The sequence below is a fragment of the Hyla sarda genome, chromosome 13, assembly GCF_029499605.1.
Source record: "Hyla sarda isolate aHylSar1 chromosome 13, aHylSar1.hap1, whole genome shotgun sequence".
Classification (NCBI taxonomy): domain Eukaryota; kingdom Metazoa; phylum Chordata; class Amphibia; order Anura; family Hylidae; genus Hyla; species Hyla sarda.
The window spans coordinates 41902860-41925518 of record NC_079201.1 but is presented as its reverse complement, the minus strand read 5'-3'; the positions used below and the strand labels follow the sequence as shown (position 1 = coordinate 41925518).

General features: G+C 41.9%; 1 protein-coding gene across 3 annotated transcripts in view; it reads right to left on the bottom strand.

Moving 5' to 3' along the window:
* Window positions 1-22659, bottom strand: part of TMEM94 (transmembrane protein 94) — a 413777-nt gene that overhangs the window by 356921 nt on the left and 34197 nt on the right. Inside the window, exons 1-3 of one of the 3 annotated variants that reach the window (XM_056550490.1) lie at window positions 21037-21132; window positions 1091-1173; window positions 892-1005 (exon numbers count right to left, since the gene is read on the bottom strand). In XM_056550490.1, coding sequence (XP_056406465.1) covers window positions 892-1005; window positions 1091-1114 — 138 coding nt within the window. In that variant the 5' untranslated portion in view covers window positions 1115-1173; window positions 21037-21132. Of the gene's footprint in view, window positions 1-891; window positions 1006-1090; window positions 1174-21036; window positions 21133-22659 lie in introns of those variants that run through there. The other 2 variants (XM_056550488.1, XM_056550491.1) reach the window with 2 other exon arrangements.

Genomic DNA, 22659 nt, shown 5'->3' with positions numbered 1-22659 from the left:
TAGTCTTTCTAGTAAGTCACTTCGTTCCCTGCTGCCACCTCTGTATCAAACTGTCCGTAGCAGAAGAGATTTGCTTTGGGGATTTGTGCATGCTCTGCACAGTTCCTCTAACTAGCAGAGATGGCAGCAAGGAGCACTGTTTCTGACTAGAAAGACTACAACAGAAGTACTAACTTCTTCCAGGGCATGCAGCAGCCGATAAGTGATGGAAGGCCTGAGATATTAAACTCCTGAAGGGGTTTTCCACCTCTAGGGCTATAAAGGCTATGGCCATGGCTATTGTGCATACAAAGGAGAGCCATTATTTGGCAGAGTGGAGGTCCATTCTTCAGCACAGAGGGAGGAGGCGTTACAATGAGGAAGCCGGAAGGGGCCTGGGAACATCCACCCAACATAAACCCTAAGCCAACCAGAGCATACAAGTACACCATGTGGGGGAGATTTGTCAAAACCTGTGCAAAGGAAAAGTTGCCCAGTTGCCCATAGCAACCAATCGGATCTCTTCTTTCATTTTGCAGGGGCCTTGTTGAAAAAGGAAAGAAGCGATCTGATTGGTTGCTATGGGCAACTGGGCAACATTTAGTCTGGACAGGTTTTGATAAGTCTCCCCCTGTGTCTTTAAGGGGTTAAAATAGAAGTAATTTACAAATCTGTATGACTGTAATCAGTTTATTTGAAAACTATTTATTGATTTTCCCATTGATGTCAATGAGGATAATCCACATTAAATTTGCAGTGGACCACAATACAGATTGACATGCTATTTTGTCTGCAGTATAAAGATAAGATTTTTGAAATCCGCACATAGCCACGCCAGACACATTATAAAAATAAATATATGGAAGCTATTTTAATTGCTTTTTCTACATATACCACTCCATGTAGCCTCACCCTCCAAAGCAATGCCTTGTTCTGCTGATGATCATTTAGTGCAGATATCAGTTGTTCTTGTAAGCGGGACAGAGCTTGGCGTGTGGAGAGTCCTAGACATGGATGAAAACCATCCTAAAAATAAGCAAAATATCATCCAATTGTTTATTTCAGGCTCAAACAAACATATACAAATATAAGAAAACCATTGATAATCTACCTGGATCTTCTCATTTGGATCCATGAGGCATAACCTTTGATGCCACTCATGTAAAGGCTTTTTGACTGCTGCCTCCACTGTTCCTAAACACAAGAAATATAACAGTAACAATCAGCAACATCTTGTCTACTATGCCTTCTTAGAAGTTATAGTTCTTTCCAAGATTTCAAGGGGTGCTCTGGGGGAACTGAACTTTTCAGACATTTATCCTCTCTCCACAGGATAAATCTCTCATTGCGGAGGGTGGACCCCCCCCCTCCCCCGATCTCCTGTACAGGGCAGTCCTACTGACCCGTCCTTGGTGCACTCGTAATCTCCACCTTCCTAGGCCTAGGCAAGTGACGCCATGCTCAGCCAATCATCGGCTGCAAATGACCCACCTCAGCTGGTGATTGGCTGAGTATGCAGTCACTTGCCCACTTACAGTAAGGTGGGGCCAAAGTGCCGAGACGGATAAGTAGAAAGGACCCCATACAGGCATTCGTGGGGGGGGGGGGCTCCCAGCAGTCGGACCCCTTGCAATCGAATACTTATCTGATAAGTATAAGTTCAGCTCCCTGAAGTACCTCTTCAAGTTTTATATAAACAAACAGCAATACAAATGCTACTCTGTATATTATCTGATCGTAAGCAGCAAAGAATAATGAGACACTGCTCCACTGACACAGTCAACCTTCAGGAATGACAATAAAAAGCTACATGAGTCTTCCTGGAGGAGGTTGAGGAGGTTAGGTGACATGGAAGTTAGAATAGGGGATATTTATCAAAATCTGTGCAGCTATGGATACTATATTTATGTGGATAGAATGCTGAACCAGGGACTTATTCTGACTTATTGGAGTCGGGAAGAAATGTTTATGCCTTCCTCTAAATCAACACGATAGGGTTTTAGGTTGAACTTGATTTCTTTTTTTTTTTTTTCATTCTTACACTATGTATATAACCCCTTTAACCCCTTAAGGACAGGACATTTAGAGCATTTTTTTGTGATTCTGGACAAAAGCTGCTTTTACATTTCTGCTTGGGTTTAGTTGCCCTTTTCTTTCTTGTGTAATGTACCCAAACAAATGATATCTTGTATTTATCATGAAATATTGTATTTTATATTAGTGGTACATTTTTGTTAATACATGTTTTTTTGTGTGAAAAATGTAAAAATATTGTGAAAAATTTTAATTTCTGTTATTTAATTTTTTGGGGCATTCAGGGTGCAGTAAAAGATGTTTTTTTTTTAACCAGTAATCTGTTTTTCAGTAGCTTATGACAGCACCTCTGGAGAGGATATAAAAATAAGCCACATGTCTCCACACCTCAGTTCATAGAAAATCGGGAACCCAATTGGAAATACTCTTATTAAATATATACTTATTTTTTCTTATATATGAATTTATTTATAATATATTTATAATATATATATATATATATATATATATATATATATATATATAGAGAGAGAGAGAGATAGAGAGAGAGAGAGATATATAGATATAGATAGATAGAGAGAGAGAGAGAGAGAGAGAGAGAGAGAGAGAGAGAGAGATCTATATATATCTATCTCTATCTTTATCTATATACACAGTCTGAAGTGGGATTCAATTGTAATCTATAATCCTTTATAGGGGTACTCCGGTGGAAAAAAAAAATTCCAAATCAACTGGTTCCAGAAAGTTAGACAGATTAGTAAATTACTTCTATTTTAAAATCTTAATCCTTCCAGTACTTATCAGCTGCTGTATGCTCCAGAGGAAGTGGAGTTGTTCTTTTCAGTCTGACCACAGTGCTCTCTGTAGACACCTCGGTCCATGTCAGGAACTGTTCGGAGCAGGAGAGGTTTTCTATGGGCATTTGCATCTACTCTGGACAGTTTCTGATATGGAGGTGCCAGCAGAGAGCACTGTGGGAGACTGAAAAGAACAACTCAACTTCCTCTGGAACTTACAGCAGCTGATAAGTACTGGAAGGATTAACATTTTTAATAGAAGTAATTTACAAATCCGTTTAACTTTCTCGAACCAGTTGATTTGGAAAAAATAGTTTTTCACCAGAGTACCCCTTTAAGAAAGTATAACAAGAGGACCATGTGGCAGCCTTACATATCTGTTCAAGGGAAGCTTCAGCTTTCTCAGCCCATGATGCTGCAACTGCTCTAGTTGAGTGAGCTGATAAAAATAAACGAGGGGTCTGATTCTTAGAAACATAGGCCATAGATATGCAATTCTTGATCCATCTACTGATAGATTACATAGAGGCAGCTTTACCCATTTGGGCCTGCAAATTGAATGAGAAGATTTTCTAATAAACGATAATAATAAAAGTCCTTGGTAGAGTCCAAGTATTTTAACAGGCAATTTTAACATCAAGATTATTAAAGGCTTTTTCTTTATTTTTTGGGGTCTGAGCAAAAGGATGGTGGTATGATTTCTTGGCTCCTATGAAATTCAGACACTACTTTAGGTAGAAAAAAGGGCAAGGTCTTCATCACAACTTTGTGGTCTTGAATTTTTGTGTAAGGAGGAAAAGCTGAAAGAGCTTGAAGCTCTCCTACCCTTCTAGCTGTAGTTATAGCTATAAGAAAACACATTTTAAATGTAAGGATTTTAATCGAAAGGGCATCTATGGGCTCAAAGGTAGACCTGACTAGGTTTAGATCCCAGGGAGGGATTGTTATCTTTGTAGGTGGATTTAACCTTACGGCTCCTAAGATGAATCTCTCAACTAAAAGATCAACTAAAAGATCTTTTGCAAGTTAACAGTAAAAAAAAAAAAAAAAAAAAAAAAAAAAAAAGGACTAAGAGCCGAGATCTGCACCTTTAAAGTGTTAGGATTCTCCAGACTTTTTTGAAGAAATCTGAAGATTAAGGGTACGGTCACACATACAGGATCCTGCGCAGATTTGATGCTCAGGATTTGTAACTGCAGATTAGAAGCTGTGCTCAGTCATTTAGTTTACATTGAACTCTACAGCAGAAAATCCTGCGCATCAAATCTGCGTACATGTGAACGTACCCTAAAGGAATATTCGGTTAAGACAGAGGATCTACAGAGTAGTCAGGAAAATGAAAAAAGCTTTCCAAGTTCTCAGATATATAGTGATATCCTTCCTGCTGGCTAATAAGGTGTCAATCACTTCCTCAGAAAACCCCCTTTTTCTTAAGATCACCCTTTCAGCATCGATGCTGTCAAGTGGAGATGAGAGGACTGTGGATGATGGACAGGACCCCATGATACAGGTCTACTCTGTCTGGAAGGACCGATGGGTTAAAAACAGACATTGTTCTCAACAGCGTGAACCAAGGCCTTCTTGGCCAGAAGGGAGCTACAGATAAGACCAACACATGATCCTGTTTAATTTTCTTTAAGGTCTGAGAAATTAAAGGAAGAGGAGGGAAGGCATATGCTCTTTCTTCTGCCCACTGCCATCAGGTCTACTGCCATCAGGTAATCTGAAGGATTCAAGGAGAAGAAGCTGCAAAGCTTTCAGTTCTTCTGAGAGGCAAACAGATCTATTCATAGCCTCCCAATTTTTTTTTCTCTGCTCAGAAAATCCACTATTTTTTGTTTTCTTTCCCTTTTAGATGGACAACCGAGAGGAAGGCAAGATGGGATTCGGCCAAGAGAAAAATTTGTGAAGAAAGAAGTTGAAGCAGTTCGGACCTCGATCCCCCTTGTTTGCTCAGATTCAGTTTCACTTGAAGAAGAAATAATTGGGAGATAGTGTGAAACACTGCTGAAGGTTCTTTGTAATTTGATTGAAGACAGCTTCCCACCCCCAGGAGCTGGCATCTGTGGTCACTGAAACTCTCTGCGATGGGGACCAAGTTATGCCCTGTGAGCAATTCTGGGGGTTCATCCACCATTTTAACAAAATTCTTGCTTTACTGCCACTATACATGACGTCATTAACCCAAACATGGACATGGCCTTTCTGATCATGGAGACAGGTGTTAAAAACAGATCTGTTGCCCCCTCTCTGATAAGATCCTGTTTGACAAAAGGCAAAAAAGATTTTTGAGTGGCCGAGTCCTCCTGCAGTTGGGATATAATTATGAAGTCGTGTAGGTAGGGGATTAAAAGGATTTCTCTTGATATGAACTTATGAAAGCCTCCACCTCTGCCACTACCTTTGTGAACACTCTCAGGGCTTGAGAGACCCCAAAAGGGAAGAGCTCAGAACTGCAAGTGTGTCCATGTTTGGTCCATAAAGACTGCCACTCAAGAATTTTTGATGAGAACTATGAATAGAAATATGATAATAGGCATCTTCTAAGTCTATGGATGCCATCATGCAATCTGGGTACAAGAGGTGGATTGTCAACTTTTACCCCTTAAGGACTCAGACAATTTAATTTTTACGTTTTCGTTTTTTCCTCCTCGCTTTCTAAAAATCATAACTCTTATATTTTCATCGCCAGACTAGTATGAGGGCTTGTTTTTGCAGGACATCATTATATCATAAAATGTATGGTGCAACCAAAAAACACTATTTTTGTGGGGAAATTAAAAAGAAAAACGCAATTTTGCTAATTTTGGAAGGTTTCGTTTTCACGCCGTACTATTTATGGTAAAAATGACGTGTGTTCTTTATTCTGAGAGTCAATAATACCCATTATTACTGATACCCCTTATTACATACTTTTATATTATTGTTGTGCTTAAAAAAAAATCACTAACTTTTTAACCAAATTAGTACGTTTATAATCCCTTTATTTTGATGACCTATAACTTTTTCATTTTTCCGTATAAGCGGTGGTATGAGGGCTCATTTTTTGCGCCATGATCTGTACTTTTTTTATACGACATTTGCATATAAAAAACTTTTAATACATTTTTTATAAAATTTTTTTTTACGTTCACGCCGTTCACCGTACGGGATCATTAACAATTTATTTTAATAGTTCAGACATTTACGCACGCGGCAATACCAAATATATGTCTATTGAATTTATTTTTTACGCTTTTTGGGGGTAAAATAGGAAAAAACTGACGTTTTACTTTTTTATTGGGGGAGGGGATTTTTCACTTTTTTTTTACTTTTAATTTTACATTTTTTTACACTTGATAGCAATACCATGATTGCTAATACTGATCTGTTCTATGTATAGGACATAGAACAGATCAGTGTTATTGGTTATCTTCTGCTCTGGTCTGCTCGATCTCAGACCAGAGCAGAAGACGCCGGGAGCCGGAAGGTGAGGAGACCTCCGTGCGGCATTCTGAATGATCGGATCCACGCAGCAGCGCTGCGGGCGATCAGATCATTCAATGAAATTGCGTACTGCCGCAGATGCCGGGATCTGTATTGATCCTGGCATCTGAGGGTTAATGGCGGACGCCCGCGAGATCGCGGGCGTCGGCCATTGCCGGCGGGTCCCTGGCTGCGATCAGCAGCCGGGATCAGCCGCGCATGACACGGGCATCACTCCGATGCCCGCGGTTATGTACAGGACGTAAATGCACGTCCTGGTGCGTTAAGTACCACCGCACCAGGACATACATCTGCGTCCTTAAGGGGTTAAGGACCCAGCCCATTTATATCTTAAGGACCCGGCCATTTTTTGAACATCTGACCACAGTCACTTTAAACATTAATAACTCTGGGATGCTTTTACTTTTCATTCTGATTCAGAGTTAGTTTTTTCTACTGTATGTAAGTGGTGAAATTTTATCAAAACTTGCATCATTTCTAGGTGAAAAATTCCCAAATTTGATGAAAAAATTGAAAATTTTGCACTTTTGTAACTTTGAAGCTCTCTGCTTATAAGGCAAATGGATATTCCAAATAAAGTATATATTGTTTCACATATACAATATATCTACTTTATGTTTGCATCATAAAGTTGACATGTTCTTACTTTTAGAAGACATCAGAGGACTTCAAAGTTCAGCAGCAATTTTCTAATTTTTCACAAAATTTTCAAAATCGGAATTTCTCAGGGACCAGTTCAGTTTATACGTGGATTTGAAGGGCCTTCATATTAGAAATACCCCACAAATGACCCAGTTATGAAAACTGCACCCCTCAAAGTATCCAAAATGACATTCAGTAAGTGAGTTAACCCTTTAGGTGTTTCACAGGAATAGCAGCAGTGAAGGAGAAAATTCAAAATCATCATTTTTTACACTCGCATGTTCTTGCAGATCCAGTTTTTGAAATTTTACAAGTGGTAATTGGAGAAAAATCCCCCCAAAATTTGCAACCCAATTTCTCTCGAGTAAGGAGATACCTCATATGTGTATGTCAAGTGTTTGGAGGGCGTAGTACAGGGTTCAGAAGGGAATGAGCAACAATGGGATTTTGGAGAGTGAATTTTACTGAGATGGTTTTTGGGGGGCCTGTCACATTTAGGAAGCTCTTTTGGTGCCAGAACAGCAGAAAACCCCATATGGCATACCATTTTGGAAACTACACCCCTCAAGGCACGTAACAAGGGGTCCAGTTAGCCTTAACACCCCCCAGGTGTTTGACGACTTTTTGTTAAAATCGGATGTGCAGATGAGGAAAAAAAAATTTCACTAAAGTGCAGTTTTTTCCCCAAATTTACCATTTTTACAAAGGGTTTTGGGAGAAAATGCCCCCCAAATTTTGTAACCCCCATCTCTTCTGAGTATGGAAATACCACCATGTTAGGATGTAAAATGCTCTGCGGGCGAACTACAATGCTCAGAAGAGAAGGAGTCACATTTGGCTTTTGGAAAGTAAATTGTGATGAAATTGTTTTTGGGGGGCATGTCGCATTTAGGAAGCCCCTGTGGTGCCAGAACAGCAAAAAATACCCACATGGCATACTATTTTGGAAACTACACCCCTTAAGGAACATAACAAGGTGTACAGTAAGCCTTAACACCTCACAGGTGTTTGTCTACTTTTTGTTAAAGTTGGATGTATAAATGAAAAAAAGATTTTTTTCACTAAAATGCAGTTTTCCCCCCAAATTTTGCATTTTTGCAAGGGTTAATAGCAGAAAATGACCCCAAAATTTTTATGGAAATACCCCATGTGTGGACATCAAGTGCTCTGCTGGCGAACTACAATGCTCAGAAGAGAAGGAGCGCCATTTAGCTTTTGGAAAGAGAATTTGTTTGGAATGGAAGTCAGGGGCCATGTGCGTTTACTAAGCCCCCCGTGGTGCCAGAACAGTGGACCCCCACACATGTGACCCCATCTTGGAAACTAAACCCCTCACAGAATTAAATAAGCGGTTAAGTGAGTATTTACACCCCACTGGCGTTTGACAGATCTTTGGAACAGTGGGCTGTGCAAATGAAAAATAAAAATTTTCATTTTCACGGACCACTGTTCCAAAAATCTTTCAGACACCTGTGGGATGTAAATGCTCACTGTACCCCTTATTACATTTCGTGAGGGATGTAGATTCCAAAATGGGGTCATTTGGGGGGATCCATTGTTCTGGCACAATGGGGGCATTGTAAACACACGTGGCCTTCAATTCCGGACAAATGTTCTCTTCAAAATCCCAATGGCGCTCCTTCTCTTCTGAGCATTGTAGTTTACCTGCAGAGCACTTTACATCCACATATGGAGTATTTTCTCACTCAGAAGAAATGGGGTTACAAATTTTGGGGGGCTTTTTTCCTATTTTCCCATCCAACTTTATTGAAAATTCATCAAACACATGTGGGGTGTTAAGGTGCACTATACCCCTTGTTACATTCCGTGAGGGGTGTAGTTTCCAAAATGGGGTCACATGTGGGTATTTATTTGTTTGGGTTTATGTCAGAACCGCTGTAAAATCAGCCACCCCTGTGCAAATCACCAATTTAGGTCTCAAATGTACAAGGTGCGCTCTCACTCCTGTGCCTTGTGCGCCCACAGAGCATTTTACGCCCACATATGGGGTATTTCCGTACTCAGGAGAAATTGTGTTACAAATTTTGGGGTCTTTTTTTTTCCTTTTACCGCTTGTGAAAATAAAAAGTATGGGGCAACACAAGCAAGTTAGTGTAAATTATTTTTTTTTTTTTACACTAACATGCTGGTGTAGCCCCCAACTTTTCCTTTTCATAAGGGGTAAAAGGAGAAAAAGCCACCCAAAATTTGTAGTGCAATTTCTCCCAAGTACAGAAATACCCCATATGTGGCCCTAAACTGTTTCCTTGAAATACGACAGGGCTCCGAAGTGAGAGAGCACGATGCGCATTTGAGGACTACATTAGGGATTGCATAGGGGTGGACATAGGGGTATTCTACGCCAGTGATTCAGCCTTCAGCTGTTGCTAAACTGCCAGCATGCCTGGACAGTCAGTGGCTGTCCAGAAATGCTGGGAGTTGTTGTTTTGCAACAGCTGGAGGCTCCGTTTTGGAAACACTGCTGTACAATATGTTTTTCATTTTTATTGGGGGGGGGGGGGGGGGGGGACAGTGTGAGTGGGTGTATATGTATTGTTTTACCCTTTATAATGTGTTAGTGTAGTGTAGTGTTTTTAGCCCAAACTTGAAGCAGAAAACTTACTGTAAACCTGCCCGTGTAAATGTACCCTGTACATTCACATGGGGGGGCAAGCCTCCAGCTGTTTCAAAACTACAACTCCCAGCATTACTGACAGACCCCCCCCCCCCATGTGAATGTACAGGGTACAGACTGTAGCCCTCCAGATGTTGCTAGGCAACTCGTCGGCTTCCGTACGATGAAGTGAGCCAGCCGCACGTCATCGCCGCCCGCCGATCACCGTCGCCCGCTGCCTCTGGATGGTAAGTGGATCTTCTGCCGTCGGTCCTCTTCGGTTTCCCCGTCCTGCCCGTCCTTCCCCCAGAACGTAGAAACCGAAAGTCGCCCCCCGCCCCCGATCTGCTATTGGTCGTCACTTATGGCCACCAATAGGGATAGGAGGGGTGGCACCCCTGCCACCTCACTCCTATCCCTTCAGGGGGATCGTGGGTGTCTTAGACAACCGCAATCCCCCTTATATTCCGGGTCACCGTAGACCCATAATGACCCGGAATAAACGCAAATCGTAGGTGTGAATTCACCTGTGATTTGCGCCGATCGCTGACATGGGGGGGTCTGATGACCCCCCTGGGCATTTGCGCGGGATGCCTGCTGATCGATATCAGCAGTCACCCCGGCCCGGTCCCCGCCTGGCAGGGACCGAAATTCCCACTGGCGTATGGATACGTCCTGGGTCCTTAAGTACCAGGAAGCAAGGGCATATCCATACGCCCCAGGTCCTTAAGGGGTTAAAGGGGTACTCCGACTCTTTACTCTCTGCCTGAAGGACAAAAAGACAAAGCTGAAGTCTAAGATAACAAAAAAAATTTAAGTTACCCCCAAGCATTTGTGACCTTTTGGTTAAATGAGTGTTCAACAGTGCCATACAGTGGCTCACACAATTGATTCAGAAGTTGTCAGCATTCTGCATAAAGCCATACATGGTATGTGCATAAGGCTTTAACCTCTTAAGGACCCATGACATATGCATACGTCATGTCTTTTCCTGGTCTCCGCCGCTCACCCGGGATCCAGGGCAAACGCAGAGGGGGGCCATGTAGGCGATACCGGGCTGATCGGGTCTCTGGGACCCGACCGCCCAGTAATTTCGCATGATCCCGGTTGTCACAGACAGCCAGGACCATGCTAAAGCATAGGAGCGAGGTGGCAAGCCTGCCACCTCCTCCGATCCCCTGCGATTCTTCGGTTAGTTAACTGACCAATCGCAGGGGGGGGTGGGCGGATACTTCCTCCCGTCCTGCCCGGCCCCTGGAAGTCCAGAGAGGACGGGAGGAAGACCGGAGGATACGGAGGGGGACGGGGGAGTGCTGGGGCCCGGCCCCGGTACTTACCTCGTCCCTGAAGACCCGGATCCCGGCGAGGAAGATGGCGGCGACAGGTGAGTAGATCTTCAGCCGCGGTCGGGCCCTTTACAGCAATGCACGTCGCCGTAAAGCGACATGCATTGCTGTATTGGGACCCTGTATACTACAACTGGGAGTTGCAGTTTTGCAACATCTGGAGGTCCACAGTTTTGGGACCACTGTGCCCTTCCAGATGTTGCAAAACTACACATCCTCAGCATGTCCTTACTGTCCAGGTATGCTGGGAGTTGTAGTTCTGTAACATCTGGAAGGGCACAGATTGGGAACCACTGTATTAGTGGTCTGCAAACTGTAGTCCTCCAGATGTTGCAAACTACAACTCCAAGCATGCTGGGAGTTGTAGTTCGGCAACATCTGGCTCTTAAGATGTTGCCGAACTACTACTCCCAGCATGCCTGAGAATGTTTGGGAGTTGTGGTTTTGCAACAACAGGAGGCACACTGGTTGGGAAACATTGTCTGTTTCCTAACTCAGTGTTTCCCAACCCGTGTGCCTCCAGCTGTTGCAAAACTATAACTACCAGCATGCACTGATAGACTTTGCATGCTGGGAGTTGTAGTTTTGCAACAGCTGGAGGTCCCCCCCTTGTGAATGTACAAGGTACATTCACATGGACAGGGGGCTTACAGTGAGTATCAGGCTGCAAGTTTGCGATGCAGCAAATTTTGCGCGGGAGCTCAAACTCGCAGCAGGAAAATCGCTGTAACCCCCCCTGCCCGTGTGACTGTACCCTAAAAACACTACACTACACTAACACAAAATAAAATAAAAAGTAAAAAACACTACATATACACATACCCCTACACAGCCCCCCTCCCCTCCCCAATAAAAATTAAAAACGTCTGGTACGCCACTGTTTTCAAAATGGAGCATCCAGCTGTTGCAAAACAACAACTCCCAGTATTGCCGGACAGCCGTCGACTGTCCAAGCATGCTGGGAGTTTTACAACAGCTGGAGGCACCCTGTTTGGGAATTACTGGCGTAGAATACCCCTATGTCCACCCCTATGCAAATCCCTAATTCAGGCCTCAAATGCGCATGGCGCTCTCACTTCGGAGCCCTGTCGTATTTCAAGGCAACAGTTTAGGGTCACATATGGGGTATCGCCGTACTCGGGAGAAATTGCCTTACAAATTTGGGGGGGGGGGGGTTTCTCCTTTCACCCCTTATGAAAAGGTGAAGTTGGGGTCTACACCAGCATGTTAGTGTAAAAAAATAAATTTTTTACACTAACATGCTGGTGTTGCCCTATACTTTTCATTTTGACAAGAGGTAAAAGGTAAAAAAGTCCCCCAAAATTTGTAATGCAATTTCTCCCGACTACGGAGGTACCCCATATGTGGGCTCAAAGTGCTCTGGGGGCGCACAACAAGGCCCAGAAGGGAGAGTGAACCATGTACATTTGAGGTGATTTGCACAGGGGTGGCTGATTGTTACAGCGGTTTTGACTAACGCAAAAAAAAAAAAAAAAAACACATGTGACCCCATTTCGGAAACTACACCCCTCACGGAATGTAATGAGGGGTGCAGTGAGAATTTACACCCCACTGGTATCTGACAGATCTTTGGAACAGTGGGCTGCGCAAATTAAACATTTTGTACAGCCCACTGTTCCAAAGATCTGACAGACACCAGTGGGGGGGTAAATGCTCACTGTACCCCTGGTTACGTTCCTCAAGTCGTATGCAAAAGTCGTGAAACCCCTGTGGGGTATTAAGGCTCACTTTATTCCTTGTTACGTTCCTCAAGGGGTCTAGTTTCCAAAATGGTATGGCATGTCGGTATTTTTTGCTGTCCTGGCACCATAGTGGCTTCCTAAATGCGACATGCCCCCGAGCAAAATTTGCTCTCAAAAAGCCAAATATGACTCCTTCTCTTCTGAGCATTGTAGTTCGCCCATAGTGCACTTCAGGTCAACTTATGGGGTACCTCCATACTCAGAAGAGATGGGGTTACAAATTTTGGGGGGGTATTTTCTGCTATTAACCCTTGCAAAAATGTGAAATTTGGGGGGAAACACACATTTTATTGAAATTTTTTTTTTTAATTTTTACATATGCAAAAGTCGTGAAACACCTGTGGGGTATTAAGGCTCACTTTATTCCTTGTTACGTTCCTCAAGGGGTATAGTTTCCAAAATGGTATGCCATGTGGATTTTTTTTTTTTTCCTGTTCTGGCACCATAGGGGCTTCCTAAATGCAACATGCCCCCCAAAAACCATTTCAGAAAAATGTACGCTCCAAAATCCCCTTGTCGCTCCTTCCCTTCTGAGCCCTCTACTGTGCCCGCCGAACACTTTACATAGACATATGAGGTATGTCCTTACTCGAGAGAAATTGGGCTACAAATATAAGTATAAATGTTCTCCTTCTGCCCCTTGTAAAAATTCAAAAATTGGGTCTACAAGAACATGCGAGTGTAAAAAATGAAGATTGTGAATTTTCTCCTTCACTTTGCTGCTATTCCTGTGAAACACCTAAAGGGTTAAAATGCTGACTGAATGTCATTTTGAATACTTTGGGGGGTGCAGTTTTTATAATGGGGTCATTTGTGGGGTATTTCTAAGATGAAGACCCTTCAAATCCACTTCAAACCTGAACTGGTCCCGTAAAAATTGTGATTTTGGAAATTTTGTGAAAAATTGGAAAATTGCTGCTGAACTTTGAAGCCCTCTGGTGTCTTCCAAAAGTAAAAACACGTCAATTTTATGATGCAAATATAAAGTAGACATATTGTATATGTGAATAAAATAAAATAATATTTGGAATATCCATTTTCATTACAAGCAGAGAGCTTCAAAGTTAGAAAAATGCAAAATTTTCACATTTTTCATCAAATTTTGGGATTTTTCACCAAGAAAGGATGCAAGTTACAAAAAAATGTTACCACTAAGTTAAAGTAGAATATGTCACGAAAAAACAATCTCGGAATCAGAATGATAACTAAAAGCATTCCAGAGTTATTAATGTTTAAAGTGACAGTGGTCAGATGTGCAAAAAATGGCCGGGTCCTAAGGTGTAAAATGGCTGGGTCCTTAAGGGGTTAAAGGGGTGCTCCGGTGGAAAACTATTTTTTTTTTTTTTTTATCAACTGGTGCCAGAAAGTTAAACAGATTTGTAAATTACTTCTATAAAAATAATCTTAATCCTTCCAGTACTTATTAGCTGCTGAATAAAACAGAGGAAATTATTTTCTTTTTGGAGCACAGTGCTCTCTGCTGACATCACAAGCACAGTGCTCTCTGCTGACATTTCTGTCCATTTTAGGAACTGTCCATTGCAGCTTATGTTTGTTATGGGGATTTTATCCTTCTCCGGACAGTTCTTAAAATGGACAGAGGTGTCAGCAGAGAGCACTGTGCTCGTGATGTCAGCAGAGAGCTCTGTGTTCCAAAAAGAAAATACATTTCCTCTGCAGTATTCAGCAGCTAATAAGTGCTGGAAGGGTTAAGATTTTTTAATAGAAGTAATTTACAAATCTAAGGAAAAATTGTGTGTGCAGCTCACAACCAATAAATCCGAGGTATATGTGGTTAATAAAGTCGATCCTCACCGACCAATTTGTGTATAAAAATAGTAGAAAACATTAACCACACCTCAAGGATTTAACCTAAATGGTACACAATGAAAATTGGAAACAATAAATCTTGAAAACATTTATTCAACAGTTAAAATAATAAAATGAACACATGACAAAGAAATATCATATGATAATAGGTAAATGGTTAAAATATTGCACTATTAATGGTAAAAATAATACACTGCTATTAATAGTGATTGAACTTAAAATTGATAGTCCGGCAAATGCCGATTCTCCGGCACCTTAAATTAATGTAGATGATTTTTAAAATCTTCAACATATGGTGTCGGTGCAAGATAAGTATCAGATTATCTGACAGTCTGTTATATCGTTGCTATGTGACTCAGTTTTTGTATGGCACCGGGTCTGCTGGCCGCTGGTCCCGTGCTGCGACAGACCGATGAATTAAAGTCCTGCGGCTATAGGAGATAGCCTTGAGACTTGCTGTCTCCTACACAATTCGTCTACTGAGGAAGGGGTCGGATTAAGTACCCTGAAACGCGTCTGAACACAGCACTTAAAAAGACGCACTGCTATTTATCCACAACATCTATGCAAGCTGACTTCAAAGCGATCCGAATGCTCCTCTTACCACACCTGGGTTTCTGCTTCACCTAACAGCCACGCTGACTGCCGCCTTATCCAATCCTCACAGCATCGGCCTGCACCGGGTAGCACATCAAGCCACGACTTCCATCTGTTGGGGTCTCCTGCCAGAGTATTTAACCCACAAACCGTGAGCAAGCTCATCCCCTGTATACAGAGCCTTTTCAATGCACAAAACATCCTGAGGATTACGGCGCTCCTTACCATCTCCTATAGCCGCAGGACTTTCATTCATCGGTCTGTCGCAGCACAGGACCAGCAGCCAGCAGACCCGGTGCCATACAAAAAAATCATCTACATTAATTTAAGGTGCCGGAGAATCGGCATTTGCCGGACTATCAATTTAAAGTTCAATCACTATTAATAGCAGTGTATTATTTTTACCATTAGGGCCCAATGGTAATCATAAAGTCAATAGTGCAATATTTTAACAATTTACATATTAGCATATGATATTTCTTTGTCATGTGTTCATTTTATTATTTTAACTGTTGAATAAATTTTTTCAAGATTTATTGTTTCCAATTTTCATTGTGTACCATTTAGGTTAAATCCTTGAGGTGTGGTTAATGTTTTCTACTAATTTACAAATCTGTTTAACTTTCTGGCACCAGTTGATTTAAAAAAAAAAAGTTTTCCACCGGAGTACCCCTTTAATGACTCCATCCGAAATTTTTTGTAAGACAGAAATTTGTTCAGATATTTTTAGATTTATGATTACTCTGAGAAAGTACCATTCTGTTTTTTACTATGAAGAGAAGAAAATAAATTTCTCTTTCTTACTGAGGCGGAACAGGAACTAGGACTAGTAAGAGGGTTTTAATTTCTTTAAACATGGCATTTTGTTTTATGGGATCTGCCACTTCTCCAGTGGGAAGAAATCTGTCTGGAGAAAAAGAAGGGAATTGTAGAACAAGGCCCGCAAGAATAGTATTTCAAACCCAAGGGGCGGTAAGGTTTTCCCAGACCTCCACAAAACTGGACAGATGCCCCCGACGCCCCCCCCCCCCCCCCCCCCCACCCCCTGAGGTACACAGCCACCTTAGTGCCCACCAGTAAATTCCGAGTCCATAGTGCCCAACAGTCCTCCTTGCACACATAATGTGGTGCGTGACAGTCAGACCCTGTAATGATTACAGGGTCATGAGTCATTACAGAGTCCAACTGTTACACACAGTTTTCCCAGGCAACTGAATGGCATATTTGCTTAGTACAGTAACCACATGGCCAGTTGGACACCATTATTAGCCCCATTACAGGGGGACTATTATATTTATGAGTTGTGAAGTGTGCCTGTGCATAAAGTTTAACAGCCATAAGCATATATATGCCATTTAGGAGCCTTGGAAAGCTGGGCGAGACATTCTCATATAGCTTTCTTATTCTCCTGAATGCATATCTGCTTATAGCTGTATCAATTTATGCAAAGGCACATTTTACAACTCATAAAAGTTGTCCCTGTAAATTACTAGCGACCATGTTTGCTGCAGTACAAAGCATATGTGCCATTTTGGAGCCTGGAAAAGCTGAGGGATAGTGTTAAGCTGCCTGCACCTCCATTACTTTATAACTAGGCAGTCGGTACCTTTCAAGAAGCTGTGACAGAATGTTTGCAGGAGCAGGCAGGATTGGACACACGCGTTGGGGGGAGTCTAATAAAGGGAAAAAGATCAGAGATTTGGTTAAGTGTGACTGGATCTCTTCCTGGGATTTTGCCACTATCAGGTAGTTGTACAGATGTGGGGCTATCTGTACAACATCTGTAACCACAATTTCCACTACAGTTATTGTAAAAACTTGGAGCAAAGGAGATTCTGAATGGAAGGCACCAGAACTGGAAATGACATATTTCCCCATTGACAAACCCCGCAAACCGAATGCAATGCTTTTACCAAGGGTGGATAGCGACGTGATAGCATATGTCCTTGATGTCTATTGCACACATCAGTGCATTCCTTTATGTCCTACTAGTAGCACAGATGGGGTATTTCACCACCCACATACTAGTAGGACAATGGAATTTTGATGACATATGATGACACTCCCCATAAAGAAGGAGATCACCGTCTCCGTCAATTTCTGTCTCCCGGACAGTAGGTGTGATGGGTGATCTCCTTCTTGGGAGATCGCTAGAATAGATGTTTTTGCTTCTTTTTTTTTTTTCAATGTTGCAGTAATTTTTCTGCCCCCTCCCCCAAACTTTTTTTGTAAGTATTAGGGCTTTTTTCCTTACCCTGCTACCGCACCTTCTTGTCTGCGGCTCAATTTCAGCCGACAGTCAGGATATGTGGGCTATCAGAGTCCTTGCATTCTGTTTTAAAGGTGGTGTTTTCCTCCCTGTGCTCCGTTGACGCCACCATCTTAAAAGTGACAACAATTCCCTGACATCACTTCATCTTTGCTTAGGGTCAGTCCCGCTACATTTTTTCTTTATGTAGTGGGGACCGGGCAAGTAAAGTTTGTTATTAGGAACAACATCCTCTGGCTCCCTTCCCCTATAATTTTAGTGTTCTGGCACCAATTTTGGCATTTAAACACAGTTTGGTGCCACACTCGGTTTCCTGGAGCACAGTGCTGTGTACTTAGTACCTTACCCTGTTCCTTGAGTTTGTACCTTGTATACACCTTTCTGTTGCTATTTCAGCAATTCCTTTGCATTTCTTAACCTTCTTCTTGGTATATGCGTTAATTGCAAACCCTATTTGATTTTTTACAGTGGGTATAGGGGTATAGCATAAACTATTTATTCCCCCCTCCAAGTGATGTGTGCCACTGAGGATGGGTCGCTGAAAAGAGAGCCTTCTTCTGGAAGAAAGGCAGTGGCCAAACACAAATATCTGTCCTGCCACAAGTGCCAAGCAATTTAAAAAGACTCTTATCAATTTTCTAGGAACCCAAGCTGTAGGGCTAGGACCCAGACCCAACAAGCACTAACGATACAAGAGATGTATATTTGGGTTAATAAATTTGTATGTGCTAAAAGGTTGACTGTGGGGCAAAGCATTGAAAATCTAAAGAGATCTCTAACCCACAAGAAGACCAGACAGTCTTCTCCCCAGGGACCTATTGAGATTTCAGGTCCTTCTGAGAATATCCAAGAGGAGTCTGGTTCCTCCTCCTCGTATGATGAAGATTCCTTCTCTTATTTTTCCTAACACTTAGTGGGATTTGAACCCAAGTCCCCAGCACTGCAAGGCAGCAGTGCTAACCACTGAGCCACCATGCTGCCCCTAGCATACATCTGCTATGCATGGTTGCTAAAATGGATAGAGATGTCAGCAGGAGAGCACTGTGTTCGTGATGTCATCAGTGTTCCAAAAAGAAAGGAATTTCCTCTGTAGCATTCAGCAGCTAATAAGTACTGGAAAGATTAAGATTTTTTAATAAATAAAGCGTTATTATAATAACGTCAGCAGAGAGAACTGTGGTCGTGATGTCATCAGAGAGCATTCCAAAAATAAAAGAATTTCCTCTGTAGTATTCAGCAGCTAATAAGTACAGGAAGGATTAAGATTTTTTAATTGAAGTAATTTACAAATATGTTTAACTTTCTGCCACCAGTTGATTTAAAAGAAAAAAGGTTTTCACCGGAGTACCCCTTTAAGGACTCATGACGTACCGCTACATCATGAGTCCGCTCCCGATCTATAACACGGGGCCACGCGGGTCGGGCCCGGCCTCTAACAACAGCCGGGACCTGTGGCTAATAGCGCGTGGCAGAGATCGCAGTGCGGTGCGATATTAACCCTTCAGACGCGGCGATCAAGGTTGATCGCCGCATCTGAATACGAAAGTAATCTGTTCCCGGCAGCTCAGTCGGGCTGATCGGGACATCGCGTTCCGATTAGCTGGGACGCAGACGGAGGTCTCCTTACCTCTCTCCGCGGCGTCCGAGCGTCGATTGATTGCTCCAAGCCTGAACTACAGGCTTGAGCAATCGACCGCCTATCTGACTGATCCCTGAAAAGCTAAGGCTTTGCAGGGATCAGCATAGGAGATCAGTGTGTGCAGTGTTATAGGTCCCTATGGGAGCTATAACACTGCAAAAAAAAAAGTGAGAAAAAAAAGTTAAAGGTCATTCAACCCCTTCCCTATTAAAAGTTTGAATCACCCCCCTTTTCCCATAAAAAAAAAAATAAAATGTAAAAGTGTAAATAAAAATAAAAATAAACATGCGGTATCGCCGCGTGCGGAAATGTCCGAACTATAAAAAATATATCGTTAATTAAATTGCACGGTCAATGGCGTGTGCGCAAAAAAATTCCAAAGTCCAAACTAGTGTATTTTTGGTCATTTTTATATCATGAAAAAATGAATAAAAAGCGATCAAAAAGTCCGATCAATATAAAAATGGTATCGATAAAAACTTCAGAACACGGCGCAAAAAATGAGTCCTCATACTGGCCCGTACGCGGAAAAAAGTTATAGGGGTTAGAAGATAAGAATTTTTAACATATAAATTTTCCTTCATGTAGTTATGATTTTTTTCCGAAGTACGACAATATCCAACCTATATAAGTAGGGTATCATTTTAACCGTATGGACCTACAGAATAAAGATAATGTGTTATTTTTACCGAAAAATGCACTGCGTAGAAACGTAAGCCCCCAAAATTTACAAAATGAAATTTTTTCTTCAATTTTGTCGCACAATGATTTTTTTTCCCGTTTCACCGTGGATTTTTTGGTAACATGACTAATGTCACTGCAATGTAGAAATGGTGGCGCAAAAAATAAGCCATAATATGTATTTTAAAGTCCAAAATTGCAAGCGTTATGATTTTTGGAAGGTGATGAGGAAAAAATGAAAATGCAAAAACGGAAAAACGATGAGTCCTTAAGGGGTTAAAGCAGACAAAACCCTCATATCAGTAATAAACACGATTGAAAAAAGCTGGAAAAGGAGACGGTTTTAACTAAGAGGTTCACATCAATGTTCCTCATGAGAGAAGACCAGTTGTCATCTTGGAGGCCTGTCCTAAAAGTGGACATGGTCAGCTCTAAGTTGCCCAAGAAGATGACTGCTCCAGTTTACAGGACATCATAGACAGAAGAGCTGACTGCACCCTTAGACACGGTTATTTGGCAGCTTTGGCTTCAGTCGCAATTGCTTCCTCTGAAGTTGCAAATTTTCTAAGAAATGGGATGAGATCCTCACGTCCTTTAAGACATCAAATTTGGCTATCGATTTTCTTGCTGATGTGGCTCCTCAGCAGCTCAAATTGGCTGCAGAGTTAATGGCCTTAACCTCAGCGAGTCTTCGCCTTGGAAGGGTGATAACTTCTCTAAGTATAGCATATGCTGCCTACCTTTTGAACTTGGACAGATTTTTGGTTCATAGCAAGACTGTATGATGGAGAGTCTGTCTAATAAGAAGGGCATGTCCCTTTATCAGTAGTCTTTTCGCGGTCTGGGCAGGCAGTACAGAGGAAGATCTGGACCTCAGCCTAGATCCCTAAGAAACTGGGGCGCTCAGCGCATAGGTTCAAAGTGCCCCATATCCTCCAAAAAGAAAAAATCTCCACATCGACTATGAGCCTCCTTAAGGCTCTTGGATTTCAGATTGTACATAGTTAGTACGGTCGACAAAAAGACATATGTCCATCAAGTTCAACCAGGGAATTGAAGGGTAGGGGTGTGGCGCGATATTGGGGAAGGGATGGGATTTTATATTTCTTCATAAGCATTAATGTTATTTTGTTCCAGGAATGTATCTAATCCTGTTTTAAAGCTGTTAATTTTTCCTGCTGTGACCAGTTCCTGAGGTAGACTGTTCCATAAGTTCACAGTTCTCATGGTAAAGAAGGCGTGTCGCCCCTTGAGACTAAACTATTTCCAATCTAATTCCAGCTCCTTCCATGTTTTTGGGAACTTCATATGTAGAACCCTTGGGTTTTGAACATTGTTTCCAAAGAGTATTCCATTTACCTAGACTCTTCTCCTCCAGACAAGTTTGTCAAGACCAGGGCGATTCTGTCCTCTAAGCAAGCCATATTGGAGACCTACATCATGAAATAGATTCAGAAGGGTGATCTAGAAGAGGTTTCTCTGCAAGAAAAAAGGGTCAAGTATCTATTCTATTCTTTCTAGCGCTTTCATATGGAAACAATTTAGTGGGTTATCAATCTTCTTGTACCAGGGGATTTCCTAGCCACCTTAGACCTTTAAGAATGCTTACAGTCAGGTCCATAAAAATTGTGACCAACACATTTCTAATATTTTTGGCTTTATACACCACCACAATGGATTTGAAATGAAACAAACAAGATGTGCTTTAACTGCAGATTGTCAGCTTTCATTTGAGGATATATACATCCATTTCAGGTGAACGTGTAGGAATTACAACAGTTTGCATATGTGCCTCCCACTTGTTAAGGGACCAAAAGTAATGGGACAATTGGCTTCTTAGCTGTTCCATGGCCAGGTGTGTGTTATTCCCTCATTATCCCAATTACAATGAGCAGATAAAAGGTCCAGAGTTCATTTCAAGTGTGCTATTTGCATTTGGAATCTGTTGCTGACAACTCTGAAGACAAGATTCAAAGAGCTGTCACTATCAGTGAAGCAAGCTATCATTAGGCTGAAAAAAATAAAAATAAACAACATCGGAGAGATAGCCAAAACATTAGGCGTGGCCAAAACAACAGTTTGGAACATTCTTAAAAAGAAGGAACACACCGGTGAGCTCAGCAACACAAAAAAACCCGGAAGATCAAGGAAAACAACTGTGGTGCATGACCAAAGAATTCTTTCCCTGGTGAAGAAAACACCCTTCACAACAGTTGGCCAGATCAAGAACACTCTCCAGCAGGTAGGTGTATGTGTGTCAAAGTCAACAAGCAAGAGAAGACTTAACCAGAGGGAATACAGAGGGTTCACCACAAGATGGAAACCATTGGTGAGCCTCAAAAAACAGGAAGGCCAGATTAGAGTTTGCCAAACAACATCTAAAAAAGCCTTCAAAGTTCTGGAACAACATCCTATGGACAAATGAGACCAAGAACAACTCGTAACAGAGTGATGGGAAGAGAAGAGTATGGAGAAGGAAATGAACTGCTCATGATCCTAAGCATACCACCTCATCAGTGAAGCATGGTGGTGGTAGTGTCATGGCATAGTGGGCATGTATGGCTGTCAATGGAACTGGTTCTTCTCTTGTATTTATTGATGATGTGACTGCTGACAAAAGCATCAGGATGAGTTCTGAAGGGTTTCGGGCAATATTATCTGCTCATATTCAGCAAAATGCTTCAGAACTCATTGGACGGCGCTTAACAGTGCAGATGGACAATGACCCAAAGCATACTGCAAAAGCAACCAAAGAGTTTTTTTAAGGGAAAGAAGTGGAATGTTACGCAATGGCCAAGTCAATCACCTGACCTAAATCCAATTGAGCATGAATTTACCTTTCTGAAGACAAAACTGAAGGGAAAATGCCCCAAGAACAAGCAGGAACTGAAGACAGTTGCAGTAGAGGCCTGGCAGAGCATCACCATGGATGAAACCCAGCGTCTGGTTATGTCTATGCATTCCAGACTTCAGGTTGTAATT